Source organism: Anopheles arabiensis, chromosome X, assembly GCF_016920715.1.
Source record: "Anopheles arabiensis isolate DONGOLA chromosome X, AaraD3, whole genome shotgun sequence".
Classification (NCBI taxonomy): domain Eukaryota; kingdom Metazoa; phylum Arthropoda; class Insecta; order Diptera; family Culicidae; genus Anopheles; species Anopheles arabiensis.
In genome coordinates this window covers 4,670,781-4,694,071 of record NC_053519.1, presented here as the reverse complement: position 1 = coordinate 4,694,071, position 23,291 = coordinate 4,670,781, and the positions used below count along the sequence as shown (strand labels likewise).

The following is a 23,291-nucleotide window of genomic DNA, read 5'->3' as shown; positions in this document are numbered from 1 at the left end:
CAAATTTGTTGTTATACAATTCCTGGATGCTCTACTCGTTATGAGGGGTTCCATTGTGTTAGTACATCACCTTACTTTCCCATGTTTACACAACTAAACAAAGAATGTTCTATCGTTCGGATCAATGAAAGATTGAATTGTTTTAACCCGTAAGTGTCCCCAAAACAGGTAGAAACAGAATCGATTGTACGTTTTAGAATCTGCATAGCGCAATGTATTGCAATAACAAGCATCTGTACACACCGGATAAGGTACAATGTATAGCCCCCTAGCAACTAACAAACTGTCGAGTTGGAATAAAACGAAAAAAAATACCAAAAAAGAAACCCTCGATCGTTCCCCCACTACTGCAGCAGCGAGGCGGCAAAGATCTGGCGCATAATGTGGGGCAGCTGCTCGAGATCCATGCAGACGAACGCCTTGCCCGCGGTCATGCTGTCCGCCACCACCTTCGCCTCGTCGTCCAGGCTGCCGATGAAGATGACGTACGCCTGGACGCGGGGCGATTGGCGCGCCAGCGCCGCATTCAGCTTGCGCGGCGTGATGCCGTACCGGGCCAGGTTGGCATCGCTCAGCACGATCACGATCGCCTCGTCGCAGTCCTCCTTGGCGAGCTCGTCCACCGCCAGCTCGGTCGCGGCCAGCGTGTGGTCGCCGCTCCAGCAGAACTGGGCGTGCGCGTGCATCATCTTGATCGTCTCGAGCCGGCGCTTCGCATCCTTCGGCGGGTTGTTCTCGCTCACGAACGGGACGGCCACCGCCTCCCCGCTGTGCCCGACGATGTCGTACCGGATCTTGCCCTCGAACCCGTCGAACGCTTCCATCACCATCACGGTCGCCTCGAGCTCGCGGTCGAGCCGACCATCGTACCCGTTGAACCGGTACATCGACCCGGACACGTCCACCACCAGCTTGAGCCGCTTCGGCTTCTCCTGCGGCGTGCCCGGTTCGGGCTCCTGCTCCGCCCGCTGCTTGTAAATCGCCCGCTCGCCCGTCAGTCCCTCCACCAGCTTGGTGTCGTCCAGCTCGCCCGCGCTGCGGTGCCGCTGCCACTGGCGCTCCCGGGCCCGCGCCTGCAGCGCCTGCAGCGTGATGCGCAGCTGCTGCACCTGGCGCCGGACCGGCTCCGCGTACTGCTCGTACACCTTGTGCTCGTACGGGCTCATCTGTATCTCGCGCAGCTTCTCCTCGAACGCTTTCCGGTTCATGTCGCGCGCCGCCTGCTTCACCGACTCCGGGATGTCGTCCTTCTCCGCGTCGGACAGCTGGTGCACCTTGTGGCCGGCGTCGAGCCGGTACGGGCCACCCTTGCCGCCGAGCCCGGCCGTATCGCGCCCGCCCGTACCGCCCGCCCACGTGTTCCCGCCAACGTGCGGGTCATTGTTCGGGTCGACCTTGCCGTGCTTCGGCCCGGACACGCCCTTCCCGCTGTGGCTGCGCACCGTCAGCTGCAGCTCGCGCTGGCGGCGCATCGCCGCGAGCGCCTCGCAGCCCGCGGCGTACTCGCCGACCGGCAGCCCGTGGCGCAGCAGCACCGCCGTCACCTGGTCGAGCGTTTCCGGCGCGTACCGGTCGTAGTCGAGCACGTTGCCAATGACCTCGGCGAGCGGGTCGGCCGGGAAGCGCTCCAGGTGGCGCACGATCGCGACGACCTCGCGCGTCGAGTACGGATAGTGGAGCTTGCCGGCGTCCGCCATCTCGCGCAGCTCGGCGAACGCGTCCACCAGCCGGCCGATCGTCGCGACCGGCACGGACGGCCCGTACTGCTGCAGCAGGTAGCGCTCCGACTCGGGCAGCGGATTGTCCACCGCGTGGCACGCGAACAGATCGCCCAGCGCGGCAAAGAAGTCGTTTCCGAGGAAGGGAAAGCCGGGCCGGTTCGCCAGCACGATCATGCGGAAGTCGGGATGGGTGGGTAGGAAACCGGCGCCGCCGCCGCCTCCAGTCGCACTGGGCGGGCAAATCTTGCGCCCGTCGGACAGCAGCATCTCGCCGTGCTCGACGAGCGTCTTCAGTATGCAGGTGACGTGGACGGGCGCCTTGTCCGCCTCGTCCACCACCAGCACGTGGCCGTGCCGGACCGCCTTCACCAGCGGCGAGTCCTCGTACGCGATCCGACCGTCCCGCACCGTCGCCTGCAGCGTCAGCGACTGGACGGTGGTGTCGCGGTGCAGCTGGATGTACTCGCGCGGCCGCCCCATCAGCTGCAGCAGCCGGTCGACGATCTTGTTCTTGCCGACGCCCTGGTTGCCCACCAGCAGCAGATGCTCGCCGAGCAGAAAGTCCTGCAGCAGCTGCTCCATCAGCCGCAGGTGCTGCGGCACGTCGTAGAACACTATGTCCGGGATCTTGCTGACCGCGTCGGTGCGGTAGCGCGGTACGCTCGTGCGCCCAATCCGCACCAGCTCGTCCGTCTGCTCCACCGCGATCGGGGCGGCTCGGTCCGACTCGCCGGCCGTCGCTCCGCTGTAGCCGTCCAGGTAGCGGCGCATCGCCGAATCGAGCACCGAGCGCGGTAGGCTCGGCATGAACTTGCTCAGAAAGGTGGCGTGCAGTATGTCGGCCGCTGCGCCGGCCCGATTCTCCTCCTCCCCGTACTGGTGCAGCCGGCGGGCGATGCGCAGCAGTTGCCGGGTGGACAGGTTGCCGGCGAGCGTCTGCTGCACCGGATCGTTCGAGGTGCGCAGGTGGTGCGCGACGCGCAGGATTTGCTCCATCGTTTCGCCGATCGGGCCGTACAGCGTGTCGAGCACGTGGCGCTCCTCGCGCTCGCTCAGCCCGCGCACCTCGTGAAACAGGAAGAGGGCGAGCGTCTCCGCCCCGATCCAGGCGTTGCGGGCGGGCCCGTTCGCACCCGCCGCCCCACTCTGGCCCGGCTCGGCCAGCGCGATGATGCGGAAGCCGGGATGGATGCGCAGCAGGCCGGCCGCCCGCAGATCCTGCCCTGGCTGGGCCGCCTGCAGCCGATCGTACCGGTCGTGGGCCAGCAGCCGGCGGCCATCGTACAGCTGCAGCTCGCGATCGTGCACCAGCCGGTGCAGTGTGCCGAGCGTGCTGTGGTGCAGCCGGTGCACGCCGTCCAGCACGATCGCGTGCCCGGCGAGGGCGGCCAGCAGCAGTGGCGAGTCCTGCCACACCGTGTCCCCGTTCAGGCGGGTCGTGCGCTTCTGCAGCAGGTCGCGCGCCGTCATGTCCTGGTACAGGACCATCGCCTCCAGGTGCTGGTCGTTCAGCAGCCGGCACAGCTGCTCGGCCAGTATCGATTTGCCGCAACCCTTCGGGCCCACGAGACACACGTCACCGACCGCTACCGTTTGCACCAGCTCGGCCAGCAGGCCGGTCTGGTACGGCGTCGGTATGAACGGTTGCCGCTTGTCCTCGAGCGGGCTGGACGTACCAGCGGGCAGCCGGAACTCGACCGGTCCCTTCGCCGTTTGCAATCGCACCTTCAGCTCGTCGCCCGTCGCCGTAACGCTTTCCACCTCCGCCCGGTTGGGCGTGCCTTCCGCCGGAGCAAACTTGAGCGACTCCATCAGCCCGGTCACGTACGAGCTGCCCTCCTTCTCGAGAAACACCGGATAGGGGTAGAAGCGCCGCAGCAGCTCCTGCTCGGTCAGGGTGCCGTTGTGGCGGAGCAGCCGGCCCGCGTACTGCAGATTGTCGATCGGGAAGTCGGGCAGCAGGGCCGAGGCCGACTGGATGCCGTACGCGAACGAGACCAGCTTGGTCAGCACGTCCGGATGGTCGAGCGGACCGGCGAGGGCTTTCGCCTCCGTCAGCACCTCCACGTACGGCAGCTCGGCAATGTCGCGCGCCTGGAAGCGGGACCGGAGCGGTGGATCGAGGGGGGAGCCGCGGTACCGCGGCACCGGCAGACCGAGGGCGATTACGCGGAAATTCTCCGACACCCGCACCAGTCCCCACTGGTCTAGCTGGTCGCGGCTGAAGCGCTGTAGGGAGAAAACAAAGCAAATAGAGCATAATGAACATTGAGCGACTCGATTAGTGGTAGGAGCTTGGAGTCCGAACTACCCGATTCCATGTTCAGAATCAATACCGAATCCGTTTCCGGTACTGGAAACGAAACCGGTTCCGGTACCGATTCCGATTCTGGAATCGATTCCGATTCTAGAATCGATTCCAGTTCCGATGCCAGTTCCTATTCTAGAATCAATTCTGATTCCTGTTCCGGAGCCAGTTCCTATTCTGGAATCGATTCCGATTCCTATTATGTAATTGATTCCGGTTCCGCAGGCGGTTCCTTTTATGGAATCGATACCGTTTCCGGAGCCGATTCCGAAGCCGACTCCGATTCCGGAGCCGATTCCGAAGCCGACTCCGATTCCGGGGCCAATTTCGGAGTAGATTCCAGAATCTGAAATCGGATCCGGAATCGGAGATCCTTCGGAAAAAGCGATCAGCTCCGCAATCGGAATTGACTCCAGAATCAGTTTTACAATTAAAATCATAAGTTTTGGAAACGAAATAAGTCCCGGAATATCCATGAGAATGGATCAGTAAATTCCGGCTCTTGGCGGCTTTAGATACAATCGTATCTGTATAGGACCCAAAATCCTATTCTCATAGAAATACCGAAATCGACTTTGATTCCGGACCCATTTCCGGAGCCGATTCCCGAAACTGATGGCGGACCTACTATCCGGAATCGATTTCACAAAAAATCGGACCTAGTCGGAATCGATTCCAACCAAAACTTTGTTTTTCCCATCACTAGTTTACAAGTAAAATTTGATTCTTTGCGACTATCAATTCCTAGCATCGTTAAAAATAGGCCACGAGTTAAAAATTAGACCACGTTCATTGCCAGATTATTGCTAGGAACTGTGGACGATCCCTATCTATAAGGAGAACCTGATTTCACTACACCCAGAATATCTGACCTGCATACAAATACCCTGCATGTTACACGTTCACGTCAACAACCATGACCAAAATGCTCCTACTCTCCTGTATCACTTGTTGCTGGTATGTTAATATTAAGCCTGTTTTTAAAATTATTATTAAAAAAAAAAACAAATTAAACGCGCCATTCTACATGATTCGCGGCTTTTAATCTGCACCAACGACCTGTCCCATAAAACGGAATTCACCCACCATACCAGTCCTTTCTCACATATCTTTAGTTTATCTCGCTCCTTGCCTCGTCATGCTTTCTTATCTCTACCACGTGCTATTGGTTGTTTTTTAAAACTTAATTTCGTATGAATGCGTACGAGATTGCAAAACAACACACGGGTAGCTTGATGAATTCCCTCACCCGGGGGCCTCGCTCACTCACCTCCAGCAGGGCGTCGTAGTTTTTGGCCGCTATCAGGAACCGGCCGTCCTCCAGGTGCATCTCCCGGTTCTCGAGCAGATTGTTCAGTATCGGCAGCACGTTCCGCTCCGTCTTCTCCACCCCCTCGATCAGCAGTATGCGGCCCTCGATGGCGGCCCGGACCGCGCTCTGGTTGTGGTACGAGGACGTGCCGTCCAGTATCTCCCGGCGCTGCTTCAGGTCGCTCTCGGTCGTGTCGCGGTTCAGCAGTATGTACTCGACCTCGCGCCGCGTCAGCTCCGAGTACTGCATCACGATCCGGCGCCGCAGGCCGCCGGGCCGCCCGAGCAGCAGTATGTCCTGCCCGAGCTTATCCTTCTGCAGCATCCACCGGAGATGGTGCAGCCGGGTCTGGGACAGGGCCGCCTCGCCGGTCTCGCTGACGCTCACTAAAACATCCAACCAGAGGGAAGAGGGGCAAAAAGAGTTGTTAATCGACGTTGGCCAAATAGCAATAACGAAGCACAAACACATCCATACCGTAACCGGTCGGGACGAGTTCCGGGCGCAGCGGCACATCGATCTCTTTCTCCACGTCGTCGATCTGGATGGTGCCACCGGTGGCGGTGGTGCTACAGTGGCGGCTCCACGACACACCGCCCACACCGGCCACGGCCGGCTGCTGGTGGGCGAGGATGCGGCGCAGCACGTTGATGCGCCGGACCGTTTGCACGTTCCGCTGCATGGCGCTCGTACGGTCCAGTCGCTTAATTCACTGCCCGCGCAATTAGCTTCACTTAACTATTACGGCCCCGCTTTCCGGTGGGCGCTTTCGGGGTCAAAGTCTCCAGCCGCCCAGGCCTGTCTGTTGCGTGTTTCATCTCGTCGCGCGTTCGCCGTTGTTGCTGACGGCAATAGCACACACACACATAGACACACACACATACAAAGCTTTTGGCAGCTGATTTTGACAGTTTCACGTGAAGTCGCTCTACTCTATCTCTTTCTCGCTTGCGTCGATCTGCGATATCGTGATTTGTAGGCAGAGTGACCAGAAATCGATATTTATCGGTACATATTCCTACCGATTTTTGAAACTCCTACTGATGAGCACCCTAAAACTACTGATTTTTCATTTTTCCTGCAGAAAATCGACAGATTTTTTTTATAATACTGACTGAGAAATCATATAATCATTTCCCACAATGTGTCATGGATTAAACTATTTATTAGTACAATACATTTCTCGAACTAAGGGCGGTGGCAACGCTTTTTCGCATGCGATTTTATCGGACGGCCTGTCAAATCTTTGTATGGGATTTGACAGATAACGTCGGACGACGAAATCGCACGTCCGACGTTATCTGTCAAATCCCATACAAATCTCGTCCGATAAAATCGCATCCGATGAGCGTTGCCACGGGCCTAAGCCGGAGTCGCGTGCGACCCAGTTGAAAACGATTCCGACCAATGGGTGCAGCGGGTGTGTTCAATACTTTAACCTACCTTCCTACCCGACCCGACTCGAACTCGCTACATCAACGGGTTGAAGGATCTTATGGTTTCACGCACTACTGATCATTCGGGTCGACCCGAACTCGCTGCAACCACGGATCAGAATGAACCTAACATAGCCCGACCCAACTTGAACACGCTGCACCAACGGGTCGCTTATGCTGTCTTGCATCTACCGGAATCGTTGCACCTACTAAACTTACTTGTCGGATTGACCCGAACTACTCGTTAGGTCGTTCCCGGTATCACTACTCTTTATGAAGATATTGAAATCACTACCCAAGCGCCACAGATTAAGCTTAAACGACTGCAAAATTGAATATCCATAGAAAAAAATGAAAGCTCCACAGCTTCATTGGTTTGATCAATAGATGGCGTATTAAAACTTCTTCTAACTTTCTGAGCAAAAATCTATATGAATGGTCAGGTCAAGTGGTCAGATACGTGGGTATCAACACCAACGACCATTACTCAAATCTCACTTGCTTCAGTGCTGGTGGTTTCCGTTGGTGTTTAGTATTTAAACAATCGTATCGCCGTTCTAGTTCTAGCGATGCATAACTTCAATGCGAAACCATACAACAGTACAGAGGAAATGAGAAATCTCTTCCAAGCGATGAAGCTCAACTGGTTGGGGTATCCCACCAACAGAAAGCGCCACCAGCTTTTTCGCTATTTTTAGAATGCATGAGTCGTTTGCCGTCTGCTAAACGAAGTCTTTCTATATTCCGTTTAGGTAGAGAACTTGAGTCGTTTAGAAGCCGTTTAGTGGTCGTTTAGTGGATTTGTGGCACTTGGGAAATTTCACAACCTAAGGCCGAAAATCCACGGACCGGAATTTTGCGGCCGCGGAATTCCGCCTGCTGTCAAATCCATATAACAAGTGTCAACGACAACTTTCCCGAACTGTCATATCCATACATTTTTCAACAAGTGGAATTCCGCGGCCGCGAAATTCCGGTCCTTGTATTTTCGGCTTAACGAAAATAACCGAAAACATTTGAATCTCATACCGAAAACTGCCAAAAATTATCTGGCCACACTGTTTGCAGGGGGTTTTGTTATTGTTGTTTTTTATGTTTTGTTTTATTTTAAACAACCTTATTTGGTTTAAACGCGTTGTATTGTATTAAGACCACTTGTTTCATCTTAAAAAAGGCGTTTGTAATGCTGAGATCTAAACAGTAATAAAAGAAAACCCACATTTTGTTTTATACAGCACACTCTGATTGTTGTTTGGTTCTGTTCACATTTTGAATTTGACAATTGCAGCGCCGGCCACATGAGCGTTGCAAAATAATGTGCACAAAATAGCAAAAATTCAGCAAATATCGATGCTAAACCGTGATTTCTTTACAGCCATTGCATGTTTTACATTTTTGTGCAATATTATAATTATTATTTATCAAGAACAAAACCAAAAAAACCGTTACAAAATGTAAAAACCCCTCACCGAACCGGTTCTTTCGTGTGGCCACAGCTTCAGGTGTGTATGCGCCATTTTCGTACGTCGCTTGCACTTGCCACTCATCTTTATGTATGTGTGTGTACATATCCAGTTTTATCTCGCCCATCATCTCGACGACAGTAACCTTCCATCTTTGCCATCGCCCAAACGTGGCCGCTCCTCTTAGCAAACCAGTTTATTAAAAAATCCGTGCTGCAAAATGTCCCTACAAGAGGTAAGACGCTTTCCCATTTATCTTTCCGTTGCTTTTGCAAAGGGAAAACAATCACCTCTGCCGGCGTTTGTGTTTTGCTCGCTCGCAAACACCGTCGATTGAGGTTATTCCCAAGCCGGATGCAAGGATGCCCTTTAGGGCAGGGGCAGGCTACTTTGTGACCAGTTGCTAACCGCGCTCTACTCCTCCCCCCTCCCCATGCAGAACTTTGACAAGGCGGTCGATAACGTGAAGAACCTAAATGCCACGCCCGCCGACGCCGATCTGCTGGAAATCTACGGCCTGTTCAAGCAGGCGACCGTCGGCGACTGCAACACGGAGAAGCCCGGCTTCCTCGACTTCAAGGGCAAATCGAAGTGGGAGGCGTGGAACGGCCGCAAGGGCATGTCGCAGGAGGACGCGAAGCAGGCGTACGTCGACAAGGTGCAGAAGCTGATCGACCAGCACGGTCTGAAGTAGAGCGCTAAAGAAGGGGACAATCCAACACCATGGCGCGAGGGAGGCAGCAGAAGGACAATTTCGGACGCATTGCAATTATGGTACAAACCGTTTGACCACACACACAGCTGTACGGGAAGGTGTTGGAGCGATGTCTGCTCTCGTTGTTTTCTTCCTTTCTTTTTTTTATGTTACGTTTCCCGCCATTCCACACCCGGACGCCCTCTCGGCACTCAAAGAGACCCTCAGACCGAGGGGACTGACTGTGGCGGACACGCACGTGGAAAATTGTAGCCAAGCGGATTGAAAAAAGAAGGCAAAATTTCGATCTTTTTTGTGCAATTTAGTTAGTTAGTAACAAATGGTAGGCAAAAGCAAAATCAAAGCGGTGGTGGCGGATAACACGAGAAGGGAACACTGTGAACTTTAGGAGATTCTTTCTTTTTTTAACTATAATTAGTTTGTTAAATTGTTGTAGTAGTGAAAGCTCCGTGCTTTTGGCGTAACGCCTTGAATTTGTTTTTGAAACAAAGAAAAAGAAAGGGAAAAAGGATTCCTCAAAAACTACTCTAAAGAAGAATCTCTTGCTGTGGCTACAAGCGGAAATAGGGAGTAGAAAAAACAAAAACAAAAAAACCAAACGCACACATACACATTTGGACGGTTAATTTTGAACTCTTCGATAAAACAAAGAAAAAATAAAACCGATGAACTAACATAAATAATATGTACAACATGCGAGTTAATGATTCCTAGTAAAATTGGCCCGGTTACAGGACTATGCAACAGATCTGTGGGACTTACGCTATATCAGACATTTACACAGTTGTAACAAAGTGTGCTTCGTTTGACGAACAGAGACATAGTTTTTAAACTCAACGCGAGCTTATACACATTTCTAGAAAGACTGATTTGTTTGAGAAGATCCTATGTTTATATATACATATATCCCAATTACATGTTGGACCGGTCCCGTGATACAGTCGTCAATTCGTAGGACATAACAACATACCCGTCATGGGTTCAAGCCCTAAATGGATCGTCCCCATACGTGTAGGACTTGACTATCCTGATATTGGTAACCTATATGTCACTGAAAGTCAAAGTCCCACACTTTAAATATACAAATTCAAGCCTCATTTGAACCGTTAACTCGTAGCAAGGACTGAGCAGAGACTGGGCCACAATAAGATTCAAATTATATCTCAATTTTTTCCATTTACAAAATCTCAGATTCGTTATAGTCGCTGTTTTCATTTTAAAACATTAGATATCCTATAGCACATCATTTCAAATCTTGTAACATTAGTTGTTGTCAGTTGTCAGTATTTAACTACTTTTGGTGTAACTTTTGGGCCAATTTTGCGAACAACATGTTGACAATCCTGATTCTTCTTGTTTTTTTTTTTCTTATGCTACAGGCTTCCATTGTACAGGCTCTTTCTATACTAATTAGATTCAAAGAACAGGATAGTCAGTATTTGCTTCATGGTGATATTCCGGATGGGAACCATCTGATTACAAAAGAGCCTGCTCGCCTGTATATCTGATTTTCCGCCATAGGATCATTCTTCCTAATACTTTTAAGTTTAAAGCAACCTGTACAAAGGATCTGGTAGTTGTTCATATCACTCTTGCATCAACAATTAGATCAGTTTTTTTGTTTACCAAGTTTAAGGATTCTGGGCTTCATAAATAGCCTCCTCCTTATCCATCTTTATCAGACGTGTTCAGTTAATGGTCATTTATGACCGAAATTCTTCTTCTTGGTATTTAAGACAGCAACGTCATCAATGTTGTTGATTTAGTTGATCTGGTGTGCCCATAGTCAGTCACTTCCAGTGAGTGACCCAATCCATACCTATGACCGTAATGTTGTTTAGGTTTACCACGGGACCGTCCCAACATCAATCTAATCAATCAATCAATCAAAATTGAATCTAATTACAGAGCAATCTCTCTAAGGTGAATCTTCAAGGGACCGTCAGATTAGAGAGATATTCTTGTTGAGGATAACTAGTGAAGGTGTTGCTATGAAGTATCCGAGACGCAAAGAGAAAAGCATGACATGCTTTGATTAATTTTTGTGTGAACTGTCACCCAAACATTCATTTTCAACAATTTGAACTCTCAAATTGCATATACAACTTAGATAATATTCGCCTTAGGGCGACATTCATCGAGAAGGGTCAACATTTTCATCTTTAAGAATCAATTTATCTAGAAGAGACCACATCTTAGTTAGAAATTGTTTGCGAAAAATGCACACTCTCTCCAACAATCTTGCCTCTAAAACAATTAATATCGGAATTGGAAGTTTAATGAACGAAACCGCTAGAAGTTAAATAATAATAATAATATTATAATCAATTTATTCTTCTTCTTTTTCTTCTTCTTCCTATTTGGCGCAACAACAACCTCGGTCGGTGTGCAGTGTGCCTCTGCCCTAAGCGACACGATGGGCTTGGCTATCTCAGTGACTTGTTGGTGGTGTGTACTCATGAAGCAGGACACAGTCGCAGTTACTGCATATGGGTACGGAACTTAAACCTTTGCTAATGTCTTGCGAAACTGATTTGCCAGCTGAGCCACGACGGGACTGGGTCTTGTTTTTTTTTTTTAATTGTTTTAATGGAATAAATAAACAGCACTCGGTGTGCCGTTCCGTAATCACTTTGCTCTCTCCTTTAAAGCACCTGACTATATGGTTCTCCCGAACGACACCTTCTAGTGTCCTCGCTTACGAAGCTTCCGGCTGCTTGGTGTCCGTGTCCTGCCGCTGCCGGTGGTAAAACTCCTGCGTCAGCTCGCTCAGATTGCGCTCGAGCGTGGCGACCTCCTCGAAGCGCAGGGCGGCCCGCGCCTGCCGGATGTACCCCTTCACGATGTTGATCTGATCGATCAGCGGATCGGAGGTGCCGCCGGTCCCGTGCGCCTGCGTGCCGCTCCAGTTGTCCATCGTCGAGACGGCCGCCCCGTACCGGCCGTTCGTCATCTCGGCGGTCGAGGCGGTGCTCGAGCTGGACGAGCTGCCGTTCTGGCGGTCGGTGCCGGGCTCGGCCCCTCCGCCAGCCTGCAGCTCGAGCCGCTCGAACGCTTCGAGCGCGAGCTGCCGCTCCCGCTCCAGCCGTCGCTCCGTCTCGGTCCGCTTGCGGGCCTGGATGCGCTTGATCTCGTCCTCGACCGGCAGGGGCGGGATCGACAGCATCCGCTCCTTGATGTACGCGATGCAGCCGAGCCGGATCGCCTTCTTGAGCGCCTCCTCCCGGCTGCCCGGCGCCGTCGGCAGCGTCTGCAGGCTCTTGCTCACGCCGTCCAGCTTCTCCGCCGACCGGCCAATCCGTTCCCGCAGCGCCGACGCGTCCGACAGCCGGTAGATGACGTCGCCCTCGTACAGGCTGTCCAGGATGCGCCGGTACATGCCGATGTGCGGCTCGATGTCGGTGCGCTCGCGCTCCAGCGCCTCGTAGTACTGGCGCAGCAGTGGCCGCTCCCGCCGCCAGTCCTGCATCTCCATCCGCACCAGCAGCAGGCGCATGCAGTGCTCGCACACGCGGAAGTGGCTCGACTCGTTCGGCTGGTCCGGCTCGGCGGCGGGAGCGCCCCCGGCCGGGCTGGCCACGGTCGGGTTGACCAGCCGGCCCGCCTCCTCCAGCGTGAGGAAGCGCGAGCAGCCGTCGCACATGACCGAGCCGCACACGCGGCAGTGGTGCTGGCGGCGCGTCAGCCCGAAGCCGCGCGCACAGGTCGGGCAGAGCTTCACCAGCTTGCCGTCGATCCACGGCACCTTGCTCTGCTCGTGCCGCTTCCGGCCGTCCGGGTCGGCCGGCAGTCCGTCCAGCAGCTTGTCCAGCCGGATGATCAGCTTGTTCGTTTCGGCCGCGTACCGCTCGAGCCGGGGGCTGCGCACCGCCCGGAAGTACGCCATGTGCTCGCAGGTGCAGCCGGCCGGCTGCTGCCCGCCCGGCTGCAGCAGCGGATTGTTGGCCGTGCCGGCGCTGCCCACCACCACGCCCGACTCGGCCCCGTACCGGGACGGCGGCGACGGTTCGCTACCCTCCGCTCCCTGCTGCTGCTGGCCCTGCTGGCCCGCCGGCTTCCGCTTGCCGCCCTTCAGTATGCCCTGCCGGGCGAGGCTGAAGATTTCCTTCAGCGATTTCAGCAAATCCTGCTCCTCGGAGTGCTCGTGCTCGACGTGCACGGTGAGCCGCTCCGGCGTGCGCAGATCGCGCTTGCACACGGGGCACAGGAAGCCCTCGAGGATTTCGCTGTCCGTCGGGAGCAGGAAGGCACCGGACGTGGCGGACTCTTTGTCGTGCATATCGAACGGGTTGTCCATGGTGTGGGGTTTGTTTTTTTTGTTTTTGGTGTTGATAAATTGCTTCTCGTTGCCGGACACACACACACACACACACACAGGTACGCACACGTACGCGTGTATTACTCACTGTGAAGGAGAGTTTTTATTGCAATGTGCTCACCCTGATTGCCACTTCGACAACTTACCTCATTGCTTCTTGGTTTTTTGGTGCCATCAGAGCGGAGGAACGTGTCCAGCCAGCAATAACAGGAGCTCCTACAACAACAATAAAAGAGTTCAATTAAATCAATCCACTAGCCCAAAGCAAAACAAGGCCGAAACGGACCGGCACAAGAGGGACAGAATATCTTCCCCTTCCCGCAAGTGTCACGCAATTATGGCAACAGCAACAGCAAGTTGGCTGATTGTAGAGTGTCCGCCCCGAAAAAACAAAACAAAAAAAAACGCGAAGAAAACGCACCGTGTCCCAAGGGCCGGACTGGACGGGCGCAAAAGGTTTGCAGATAAACTCCGCACTATCTTGCCCCCCCCTCCCCCCTGCACAGGGGCCAAGGGTGCAGTTCCGGGAAGGGTGAAAATGGGAGGAAGAACAAAAAAACACACACACACACTCGCGAAAGGAGAGAGTGCTCCAACAACAAACCACACTCACTGGCTGCACACGGTAGGGCTAGCCCGCCGTGCTGGATGCGGACTGAACGGTCGAGGCATGCCAAGAGAAAGATAGAGTGGGAGAGAGGGACGAAGGCAGCAGGAGAGCAGGGAGCGCGGGTGTTTTTCTGACAGCGAGTTGTGATTGGTCGGGGGAAAGCGCTGAGACTGCAGTCGCATGACGTGCGCTCTTTGTTGATTGGTAGCCGCCGCGCGAATGCAACAGATGGCGCTAAAAGCAGTTTAAATTTTTGAATTATTTTTTCACCGGTCAGTGGACAAATTCTGAGGATGGTTTTTCAAAGAAATTTTTAGCGCATCGGGTTTCTAGCTAATTCTGGCCCTGTGTTTTAATTGTTTTCTTTTTTGGCCCCCTCAATCTACCCATCTCGCCACGATCCGCATCCCCCTTTCGTAACCGGTGGTTACATGGCGTAGCGCTTCCACCACTTTGCTCGGCGTCTGTGTGGTTAACGGTTTATAAAAGGCAGAGTAAGGAACGAACATGTAATTATTTAGCTCAACAAACTGTGTTGGCTTGTGTATGAAGGTTTAGAGACGTATTAAACTGCAAATAAAAAATAAAAACAATTTTTCTTCAATACAAGAGGACGCACTACTTCTTCATTATAAAAAGAATCTTTATTATGTAATATGTTAAAACAAAAACATAAAAATGCCTTTTAGTGAACGGGTCTAAGATAAACGAATTATAATAAATTTGTCTTTGAATTATAACACAAAGCATTATCATGAATCTTCAGTGATGAGTGATTCGAATCTCGAATTGACTCTTCAAAGATTCATGAATCTCAAAAAAACTCATGCATCTTTAAGGATTCGTGAAACTCGAAAGATTCATTCATCCGTTTAAATCCACATATCTCCAGCGAGTCATGAATCCTTAGAAATGTATGATTTTCAAAATATTGAGTTTGCGCGATCCCACCTAACATGCCCGTCACGGGCTCAAACCACGCATGAACTGTCTCCCTGTAGCAAACCTAACTATACGGCTGCGTGGTACTTCCCAAGAAGTCTCGAAAACATGTATAGGCTGGCATAACCACGTAGGTTGTTGCGCCAAGAAGAAGAATAATAAGAAGCTCATATTCGATGAATCTTTGGAGATTTATGAATCGATTGAGATTCGTGAATTTATTGAGATTCATGTATCTTTAAGATTTCTCCATCTTACGAACCGAGATTCAGATTCATTGAATCATTTCAAAGATTCATTCAGATTCATGAATCTGAATCTGATTTACCCAACACTAGTTACGACGGCGAACGGATATGTCGGTCACTCGAAGGATGCGGCCTTGTAAGTCAAACCCGCTCGGGTAATAGCAATCTTCTCAACCGTTCAACACCAGTAATTAACCTTCCCACTAGTCGCTCTCTCAAGTATTTTGCAAAATATTATGCAAAATTAAGAAAGGTGAGGTTTTTTAGAGTTGCAAAACCTTCATTCAGGTTTGTTTATTCAAATTCAGTCCCTTTTATACCTCCGGGGCCCAATTAATTAATTGGGAATTAATAATCGCAAACATAACAGAAGTTATAAACTAGTAACAAGTTATGAAATTTTGAAGCGGAATCTAAATCGGGTCCGGAATCAGAATCGATCTGGAAATCGCAATTTGCTCTGGTAACGAAATCAGGATTGACTCCAGAAATGAAATTAGCTGCGGAATGAAAATCAGTTCTTGAATTTAAATAAGAAGTTTCTGAAGCGAAATCAGTCCGGAAATCTCCATGAATAACGATCGTTTGCAATTATGTTTTTATTCTTTGCGTCTATCAATACGTAGCATCATCACTCAAATGCCTGTTCTTATGGAGCTGCCAAAACCGACTCCAATTTCGAAGCCAATTCCGTACACGATTCCTATTCCGGACCCGATTCCGGAACCAATTCCGGCGCTGATTTCGATCGATTCCGGAAACCGATTTCGGACCTACTATCCGAAATTGATTCCAAAAATCTTCGGAGCTGCCCGGAATCGATTCCGACGAAGACTACATATTTCTCATCACTCTGAACTAGTGATAGGCTTGAAACGTGTGTCGATTCCTCCGGAGATGTTGAGATATCCTGAAATCGGTGACGCCCAACATTGCGCTGCTAGCTTGGATGTATATTTTATTTGTTGACAAAGCATGGTGACAAGCAAGTGATTTGTGTGGAGGACACACCCTGGAGTCTTCGGTTCGCTTGTTCTTAGGGATTGCAGGCCCTGCCAGTGTTCTTCATTAGAAAGGTAGCCTTCCGGAGATTTCATGTTAACTTTGCTACCATCTCTCCGCTCTGATGCGAAGTTGAGTTTTTAAAGGTGGTTTTGGAACAGTTGTTTTCAGTAAATACAACTATACACTTTTTCCTGGACTTGGAGATGCCGTTAAGAGAGTTAAAGTTTTAGCTTCAGACAGTTTTATAGAGCGTCCAGCGTCCCTATCCTGGTATTAACTATTCTCCAACATCCCGGACAACATCACATTGCATGTTAGAAGTAGGTAGTATTTTTGCAATCGTTGTAATATAGAGTGACATCCATTTCCAATAAATCATACCCATGTTGAGCGTCTGATCAAACAACACACACGGTGTTAATTAATTGGCTTGTTTGCTCTTCTGTCGCCACAACTTATTACTACCAAACAAACCCACTGGGGTGTGGTTATAAAAAGCGAAGGACACACTGGCCACCTCTGCAACGATTGCATTCCCACTTCACGATGGCTTACCGACTGCTGGTGAGCTGTCTGCTACTGCTACAGCTCGTACTAACGCAAGCCGACGGAGGTAGCTTTCTAGCACCGTCCGGCAGTAACTACTGTCCCATACCGCTGGAAGTGCTGGAGCAGGAGAACGGCACCGCCCCGGCCGACTGGAGCGCCAGCTGCACCCAACGCCGCACGGAGGATCACGCCAAGGTCGAGCAAGCGGTCGCAGTAATCAAGGACCACCTGGAGAAGCAGGCGGCCGCCACCATACCGATACGGGACGAGTTGCGCCAGTTTGGCGGCACACTGTTACCACTGCTAAACTCCGCCCAGCTCAAGACCGATGCCGCCGAGCTGGACGAGCTGCGCATGAGCGTGCTGGTCGCTGCGATTGAGGCGGGCCGCATACCAGAAGCGATGGCGCAGTTCCTCATGCTGGCCGGCTGGAACCGGTGGCCGCAAATCGTCGCCCGGATCTACCAGAACACGAGACGCGACCGGCAGCACATCGCGAACCTGCTGGAGTTTATCCGCATCGTGCCGGCGCGCGACGACCGGGTCGCGTTCTACCACGAGCTGAAGAAGCACATGGTCTCGAGCAAGGACTACGAGTCGTACCTCGGCGCCCTGTTTGCGGCCGACGCGTTCCATGTGGTGTACGAGGCGGACGGCAAGACGCCGCTGAACGAGAGCGACGTGAAGGCGCTCTACACCACGATGCTGGACGGTGCGGGGGCGTACTTCCAGCGGGCCCTGCTAACCGGTGCCAACCGGTACGATCTGTTCCTGCTCGACGAGCATCATCCGCAGCTGTTCGACCTGCTGTTCGACCGCATCGTGAACGTGTCCCAGGCGGATATGCGCAAGTTCAACTCGTGGCAGATGATGGGAGCGCTCTGCCGCGTGCACCGGCCAATGTCAAAGGTGCAGCTGTTCCGCAAGACCGCCTACCTGCTGCTGGACCACTTCAAGTGGGAGAAGGAGAACGAGTACTACGCGCCGATGCTGGCCGGCTACTTCGAGGTGTGCCTGCCGGAGATCCGGAAGGATCCAGCCACCGCCGGTCTCGTCACGGAGGTGCAGAACATCTTCGACCGCTACAAGAAGGGGATGAACTACAAGAGCATCTCGCACATCATTGGCAAGAACATCCACGCGTACGCTGGGTAGGGTTCTGGGTAAAGAATAAAGTGACCGACATGTATAATGCAGCCATTTCCATCAACGTGGAGTAGTTTATTTCAGCCGTTTGACGTTCTTTATTGACTTGGTCGAGGAAGCGCTAGGAGGGAGTCGTCGTAGGGACGACACAACAACACAAAAGATACAGTGCTAGCACATAACGATACATCCTGCACGCGCGCCTTCCAACCGACCGCCTAGAGGGAGCTCGTGGAGCTCTGCTCCGGTACGTCATTCGATGACGTACGCACGTAGCACCTCCGGGAAAGTCGCATAGGGAGTCGCGCATGCGGTATGGGATTATATAAAGAGCCTTAGACAACTAGTAAATGCAATATCGGCACATTAGAGGGTTCTTTCTCTCTCTCTCTCTCTCTCTCTCTCTCTCTTTCTATCTGTCTCTTTTTCTCGTCCCCATAGGAGGAAAGGAATGTTTTCTTTTCGTTTGCGTCGCGGATTGCCGTCCTCCACCTACTTCGCTCCCAGCATCAGCAGGTTCGGATTCTCCAGGTACTGCTTCCACAGGTTGGAGAAGCTGGCCATCGTGACGCCGTCTATGATACGATGGTCCGCCGTCCAGCTGACCACCATGATGTGGGCCGGCACAACCCGCCCGTCCGCATCGAACCGGGGCAGGACCCGCGTCTGCCCGAGCCCACCGATCGCGACCTGGGGCGTCATCACGACCGGGTGCGTGTACGTGCCGCCAATCTGCAGGTGTACGAGAGGGAAATCAACAAACCATTTCACACACACACAGGAACAACAACATCACACAGTACGTACAATGCCAATGTTGGAGAGGGCGAACGTGCCGTTGGCAAAATCGTTCGGCGTGAGGGCCCCCTTGGCGCCCCGCTCCTGCAGCGCGTTCAGGTCCTGCGCGATTTGCAGGATCGACTTCTGCTCGACGCTCTTCACGTTCGGCACCACCAGCCCCTGGGGCGTCTGCATCGCGACGCTAATGTTGTGGTAGCGCTTGTAGACGACGCTCTCGGACGGCTCGTCGAACGAGCTGTTCAGTATTGGGTGCTGGAGCAGCGCGTTCGAGGCCGCCTTCAAGAAGAATGGCATGTAGGTAAGCTTCACGCCCCGGGCGGCGGCCTCCTCCTTCAGCTCGGCGCGTACCGCCACCAGCCGCGTCACGTCCACCTCGTCGCAGTACGCAAAGTGTGGTATTTTCTGTGGGGGAATAGGTTGATGTTAGGGAGATTAAGGTTTAAGGGTTTGTTACGTCCTACTGTTGGGTTTCATCAATCTTTCGTTGTGATTCATTTGTCGAACTCAAACCGAATATCTAAAGATTCATAAATCTTCAAGGATTCATCAAGCTCGAAAGATTCATCAAATCTTCCAAGATTCATGAATCTAGAAGATCATTAATCCATTAAGATTCAAAAGTCTCCAGAGATTCATGAATCTTTAGAGATATCCATCTCTTTCATTTTCAAAATATTGAATTGGCGCGATTCCAAGCCTCGCATGGACCGTCTTTCCGAGGCAAAACAAGCTATCTGGCTGCATAGTGGTTGCCAAGATGCCTCGAAAGCCTGTATAAGCTGGCATGACCATGTAGGTAGCAACGCCAAGAAGAAGAATAATAAAAGGCTCATGCTCGATGAATTTTTGGAGATTTATGAATCCCTAGGGATGCATGAATCTATCGAGATATATGTATCTTTGAGATTCATGAATCTCTCGAACCGAGATTCAGATTCAAAGGTTCATTCCAAAGGTTGATTCAGATTCAGGAATCTGAATCAGATTTACCCAACACTACGCAATGTGTCTATCCTTACCAGTGCGTCTGTCATCGAGCGAACCATCGCCTTGGCGACTCCCTTGAGCGGAACGACCGTTTCGGCCTGCTTCAGATCGAGCGGGGCCGTCGGTTCCGCCTTCCGCTGCTCCTTGGCCACCAGTGACGGATGGGGCTTGACCGTACCCTTGGGTATCACCTCCAGGAACTCGAGCACGTCACCCTTGAGGACGCGTCCATTTCGCCCGGTAGCCGGTACCTTCGACAGGTCCACCTTGTTCTCCATCGCTATTCGCCGGACGGCGGGCGTAGCAAGCACCTTACCGGATGCCGCCGTCGCCGCCGTCGCCGCCACCTGACCCGCCTGCTGGGCAGCCACTTTCGTGTCCTCCTCGTCGGAGCTGCTGCTGTCGCTGCTGGTACTGCTACCACTGTCATCGCCTTCCTCGTCGACCACGTCGAAATCGAGCAACGGTTTGCCGACCAGCGCCACCCCATCGACGTCGTGGTGCAGCTTCACGATCTTCCCGTCGTACCGGCTGGTGATCGTGACCGACGCCTTGTCGCTCTGCACCTCGCACAGATTGTCGAACTGCTCGACCACGTCGCCCACCTTCACGTACCACTCCTTCACCGTCACCTCCCGGATGCCCTCGCCAATGTCGGACAGGTGAAAGGAGACGACACGGTCCAGCGCGGCGGTCGTGTGCAGCGCGCGCCCAAACGCGTGCGGTGGCTGAAAAGAAACGGCAGCAAACAAACAGGCATACATTTTAATGTAATGCAACAAAACTACCCAATTTATGAATGGTGCACACGCAACTGGATTAGCAACATGCATGTTTGAGAATTGCGAGTCGGCGACCCGCTCGGGCGTGTGCACACATAATCTGGCCGCTGGAATATTTTGATTGCTGATCCGATGTTTTGACTTGCCGCAGCGTGCATAGAAACTGGCGATTGCGCCGAGTTGCAGGGTTGTGGACGGATTGCTTTTCCGCAAGAATAAATGATTACCGATGCATTAAACCTTTGCATGGTGTTGCATCGAGCTGCACAGAAATCTTTAATTCAACGACTGTTTTTTTTAAATAGAAAGTAAAGAGCAAACAATTTCCAAATCATGCAAGATGTCGTGCGAGCAAAAAACGTTTTACTTTATGTTCAAGCAAGCAGAACAGTGAATCTAGAATCCGGAGAGGCTCTAACGGAGGATCAATGTTCTTGGAATTTCCCTGATTGAACATCAGTTGATACATTTTTTATTTGATTGCTGTTATTGAGTTCTTGTTTGATATCTTGCTAGTATTTAATCCCCATCGGTACATTGATAGATTCTTCCCAGGATCCAAGACTCAAAGATTTGAAATTTTGCGATAATGTAAATAGAATCAAAAAACATCATTGCCAAACATTAGGTATTTTATCGAAGCCTGTCTTAAACAAATTTAGCTATAGAAACTAAAATTACAAAGCCCAAGTAGCAATAAAACATTCGATGAGCAATCCTTAATGGTTCTTGATGTAGGATCCAATTTCAAGACGATTTCGAGAGTTCGCGACTATCTAAAGCGACAACTCTGCTGGCAAAGATCATTCAGAGTTGCTTCAATCAGAAGTTTTAGGTCTTCCGAAGCCTTACGTACTTCAAAGATAGCTGCTTCAGACTGAACATTGGCAGCATCGTCGGCAACATATTGCACCTCTTCCTGATGGCGTTAAATGGGCAGCAAGACTTGCAAAATGGTCTGCAGTTTGCCGAGTTACAAAATAAATCGGCAAACAAGCTTGATTTCATCTTGCGATTCTCCTAAAAGCCATTTAGCGCATCCCCGGTAGCTGGCGTGTTTAGCACACTATCAATTTCTGGCACAAGGCTCCCTGTGGGTTGTGGGTTTCAATTAGCAAAAGATTTTTGTCGTCCCGCGTTCTTCCAGATTTCTTGGAGGTTTACCCCTGCCCGGCATCTCTGAGACATCTCCCTTCCTCTCTCTCTCTACCTCTCTCTCTACCGCTCTGGAATCGCTAGAGCAAAAAGGTCGCCTGTGACAGCTTTGACGTAAGGCGCCACGCAACGGCGCTCCTCTGTTTTGATGCCTGACTTTCTGAGAAAGGGGATGAAACGCTGAAGGAAGGGGTCCACCAACTCGGTGCCGTTGAAAGTGAAATTCCCCGCTTCTCGGCGGGGTTTGATCGTGCGGTTGTCCGGTTGGCACAGGTCGTGCCGAGCGATAGGGCAATCAAAAACATCTCTACTCTCTAGGGCTTCTTCGTTGTTGTTGTGGACACTCGCTGTACACGTAAACACACACGCACACACATTCACGCGCACACACACACATACACAGTCACACACATACAGGTCTGCCGACAGGCTTATCGTACTGCGCATACGGGCGAATGTTGATCGTGGGTTTGTCGACGTGCTGGAGAAAACATTACGTAATGCTCGGGGAGTACCTCTTGGAGCATACTTACAGGCCGTCGGCAGGTTGAGCCACCGCAGGCTAGCAGATGGTGCCGGGCGATGGATGCACCGTAGCGCCGCAGGTTGAACAGGCCGGACATTGTGTCTGTGTTATTTGGGGGTTGTGACGAGCCGTTTGACGCACCTCAGCAAGCACTCTCAGCAATGCCACACACAATACCAACGCTTCGCTTCGAGACCACCGCGTTTGACTGGAGGAGCTACTGGAGCACTGCTGCAAACCGTGACCGTTGCGGACTGACTTCCGTGCTGCTTGTCCGCCCGTCGTGCCCTAGCCTCGGCGTCTCGCTTAATGTCGACTGTGCCCCGTGCGCGCGCGCGCTTGCCACCTTCACCTTCGCGAGCCGATGCGAGAGGTGCCCGAACACGCTTAAACCGTAAACGCAACCGCGCTTTGCCGACACGAGATTCCCCCAACTGACATGGTGAGGGTGTGTTGGTGTAGCAAAGTGGTCCCCGTCCCCGGTGTCTGTGCCAGGCCGGGGGTGACTTTGTGTGCGTGCAATCTTGCCGGAACGCATCGCGTTTCTCGCCAGAGAGTGGGGCATTAAATGACTCGTTACCATGTGAAGTTTGCTACGTGTTATCTGAAAACATCCCCCCTCCCCCCCTCCGATCGATTCAAGCTTTTGCTCTCGTGTCTGTGTGTGCGTTTCTGTGTGCGTAAGCGGCGAGAATCGTCAACAACCACGTGTTTTCGCAAAATACTTGCGGCACTGCGGCCTTGAACGTAATTGCGTAGAATTATAACTTTTTTTATGACAATTATAGATGATGGAGATATTGGAAAAGGTTAAAAAAGATGTTTGATACTACCTAATTTTTGTTAACAGAAATAAATAAAAATTAAAACAATCAACATAACGAGCAAAACAGAGAATGCGTATTGTTAAAGGTCTACGCCCTCTGGGGTGTTTTATCCAAAACTTTATCCCAGTGGGCTTTCATGCCGACTCGAAAGCTCCGTTCGAAAGCTTTGTGGTGTTACAGGGTGTCGCGCGATGTAACTCCAGACCGTGGGACACTTTTGCGATTCACCGTGAGTCACAATGCTGGAACTAGTTGTGGGTAAAGTTGGCAAAAATTGGCGACTCAGACTCGACTTGACGCGACTCCAAACAGTCCGGAATCTGAGGCATTAAGTCTGAGTCAGAGTTCACATGAAAGACTCTTGAGTTTACTCTTGAATATCGTTTTGAAAAGTCCAAAGGTGTGGCGTACCCGTGGTACAATCGTCAGCTCGCACGACT

The 23,291-nt window shown here is 51.9% G+C and overlaps 5 protein-coding genes across 7 annotated transcripts; 2 read left to right on the top strand and 3 right to left on the bottom strand.

The window, feature by feature from the left end:
- Positions 1–184: 184 nt before the first annotated feature.
- Positions 185–6,194, bottom strand: LOC120906028 (von Willebrand factor A domain-containing protein 8). The gene is made up of 3 exons (XM_040317429.1): positions 5,819–6,194; positions 5,300–5,727; positions 185–3,950 (listed from the first exon to the last, which is right to left on the bottom strand). The coding sequence occupies exons 1-3, from the start codon at positions 6,021–6,023 to the stop codon at positions 345–347; spliced, it is 4,239 nt and encodes a 1,412-aa protein (XP_040173363.1). The 5' UTR covers positions 6,024–6,194; the 3' UTR covers positions 185–344.
- A 2,113-nt stretch (positions 6,195–8,307) lies between these two features.
- On the top strand, positions 8,308–9,638 carry LOC120905996 (acyl-CoA-binding protein). Its single transcript, XM_040317383.1, has 2 exons — positions 8,308–8,475; positions 8,680–9,638. Exons 1-2 carry the CDS (start codon positions 8,461–8,463, stop codon positions 8,932–8,934), a joined length of 270 nt encoding a protein of 89 aa, XP_040173317.1. The 5' UTR covers positions 8,308–8,460; the 3' UTR covers positions 8,935–9,638.
- Positions 9,355–13,956, bottom strand: LOC120905995 (rabenosyn-5). Of its 3 annotated transcripts, none has more exons than XM_040317382.1 (3): positions 13,887–13,956; positions 13,420–13,489; positions 9,355–13,360 (listed from the first exon to the last, which is right to left on the bottom strand). In XM_040317382.1, the coding sequence occupies exon 3, from the start codon at positions 13,250–13,252 to the stop codon at positions 11,654–11,656; it is 1,599 nt and encodes a 532-aa protein (XP_040173316.1). In that variant the 5' UTR covers positions 13,253–13,360; positions 13,420–13,489; positions 13,887–13,956; the 3' UTR covers positions 9,355–11,653. The 3 variants fall into 3 exon arrangements, with proteins under 3 accessions (XP_040173316.1, XP_040173314.1, XP_040173315.1); XM_040317380.1 differs by having other exon boundaries at positions 13,560–13,947; XM_040317381.1 differs by having other exon boundaries at positions 13,695–13,947.
- Positions 13,957–16,587: 2,631 nt separating this feature from the next.
- LOC120906444 lies at positions 16,588–17,837 on the top strand. The gene has a single exon (XM_040318136.1). The coding sequence runs from the start codon at positions 16,625–16,627 to the stop codon at positions 17,780–17,782; it is 1,158 nt and encodes a 385-aa protein (XP_040174070.1). The 5' UTR covers positions 16,588–16,624; the 3' UTR covers positions 17,783–17,837.
- LOC120906443 (lipoamide acyltransferase component of branched-chain alpha-keto acid dehydrogenase complex, mitochondrial) lies at positions 17,815–22,433 on the bottom strand. Its single transcript, XM_040318134.1, has 4 exons — positions 22,032–22,433; positions 19,594–20,289; positions 18,581–18,976; positions 17,815–18,505 (listed from the first exon to the last, which is right to left on the bottom strand). The coding sequence occupies exons 1-4, from the start codon at positions 22,119–22,121 to the stop codon at positions 18,266–18,268; spliced, it is 1,422 nt and encodes a 473-aa protein (XP_040174068.1). The 5' UTR covers positions 22,122–22,433; the 3' UTR covers positions 17,815–18,265.
- Between the last annotated feature and the right edge of the window lie 858 nt (positions 22,434–23,291).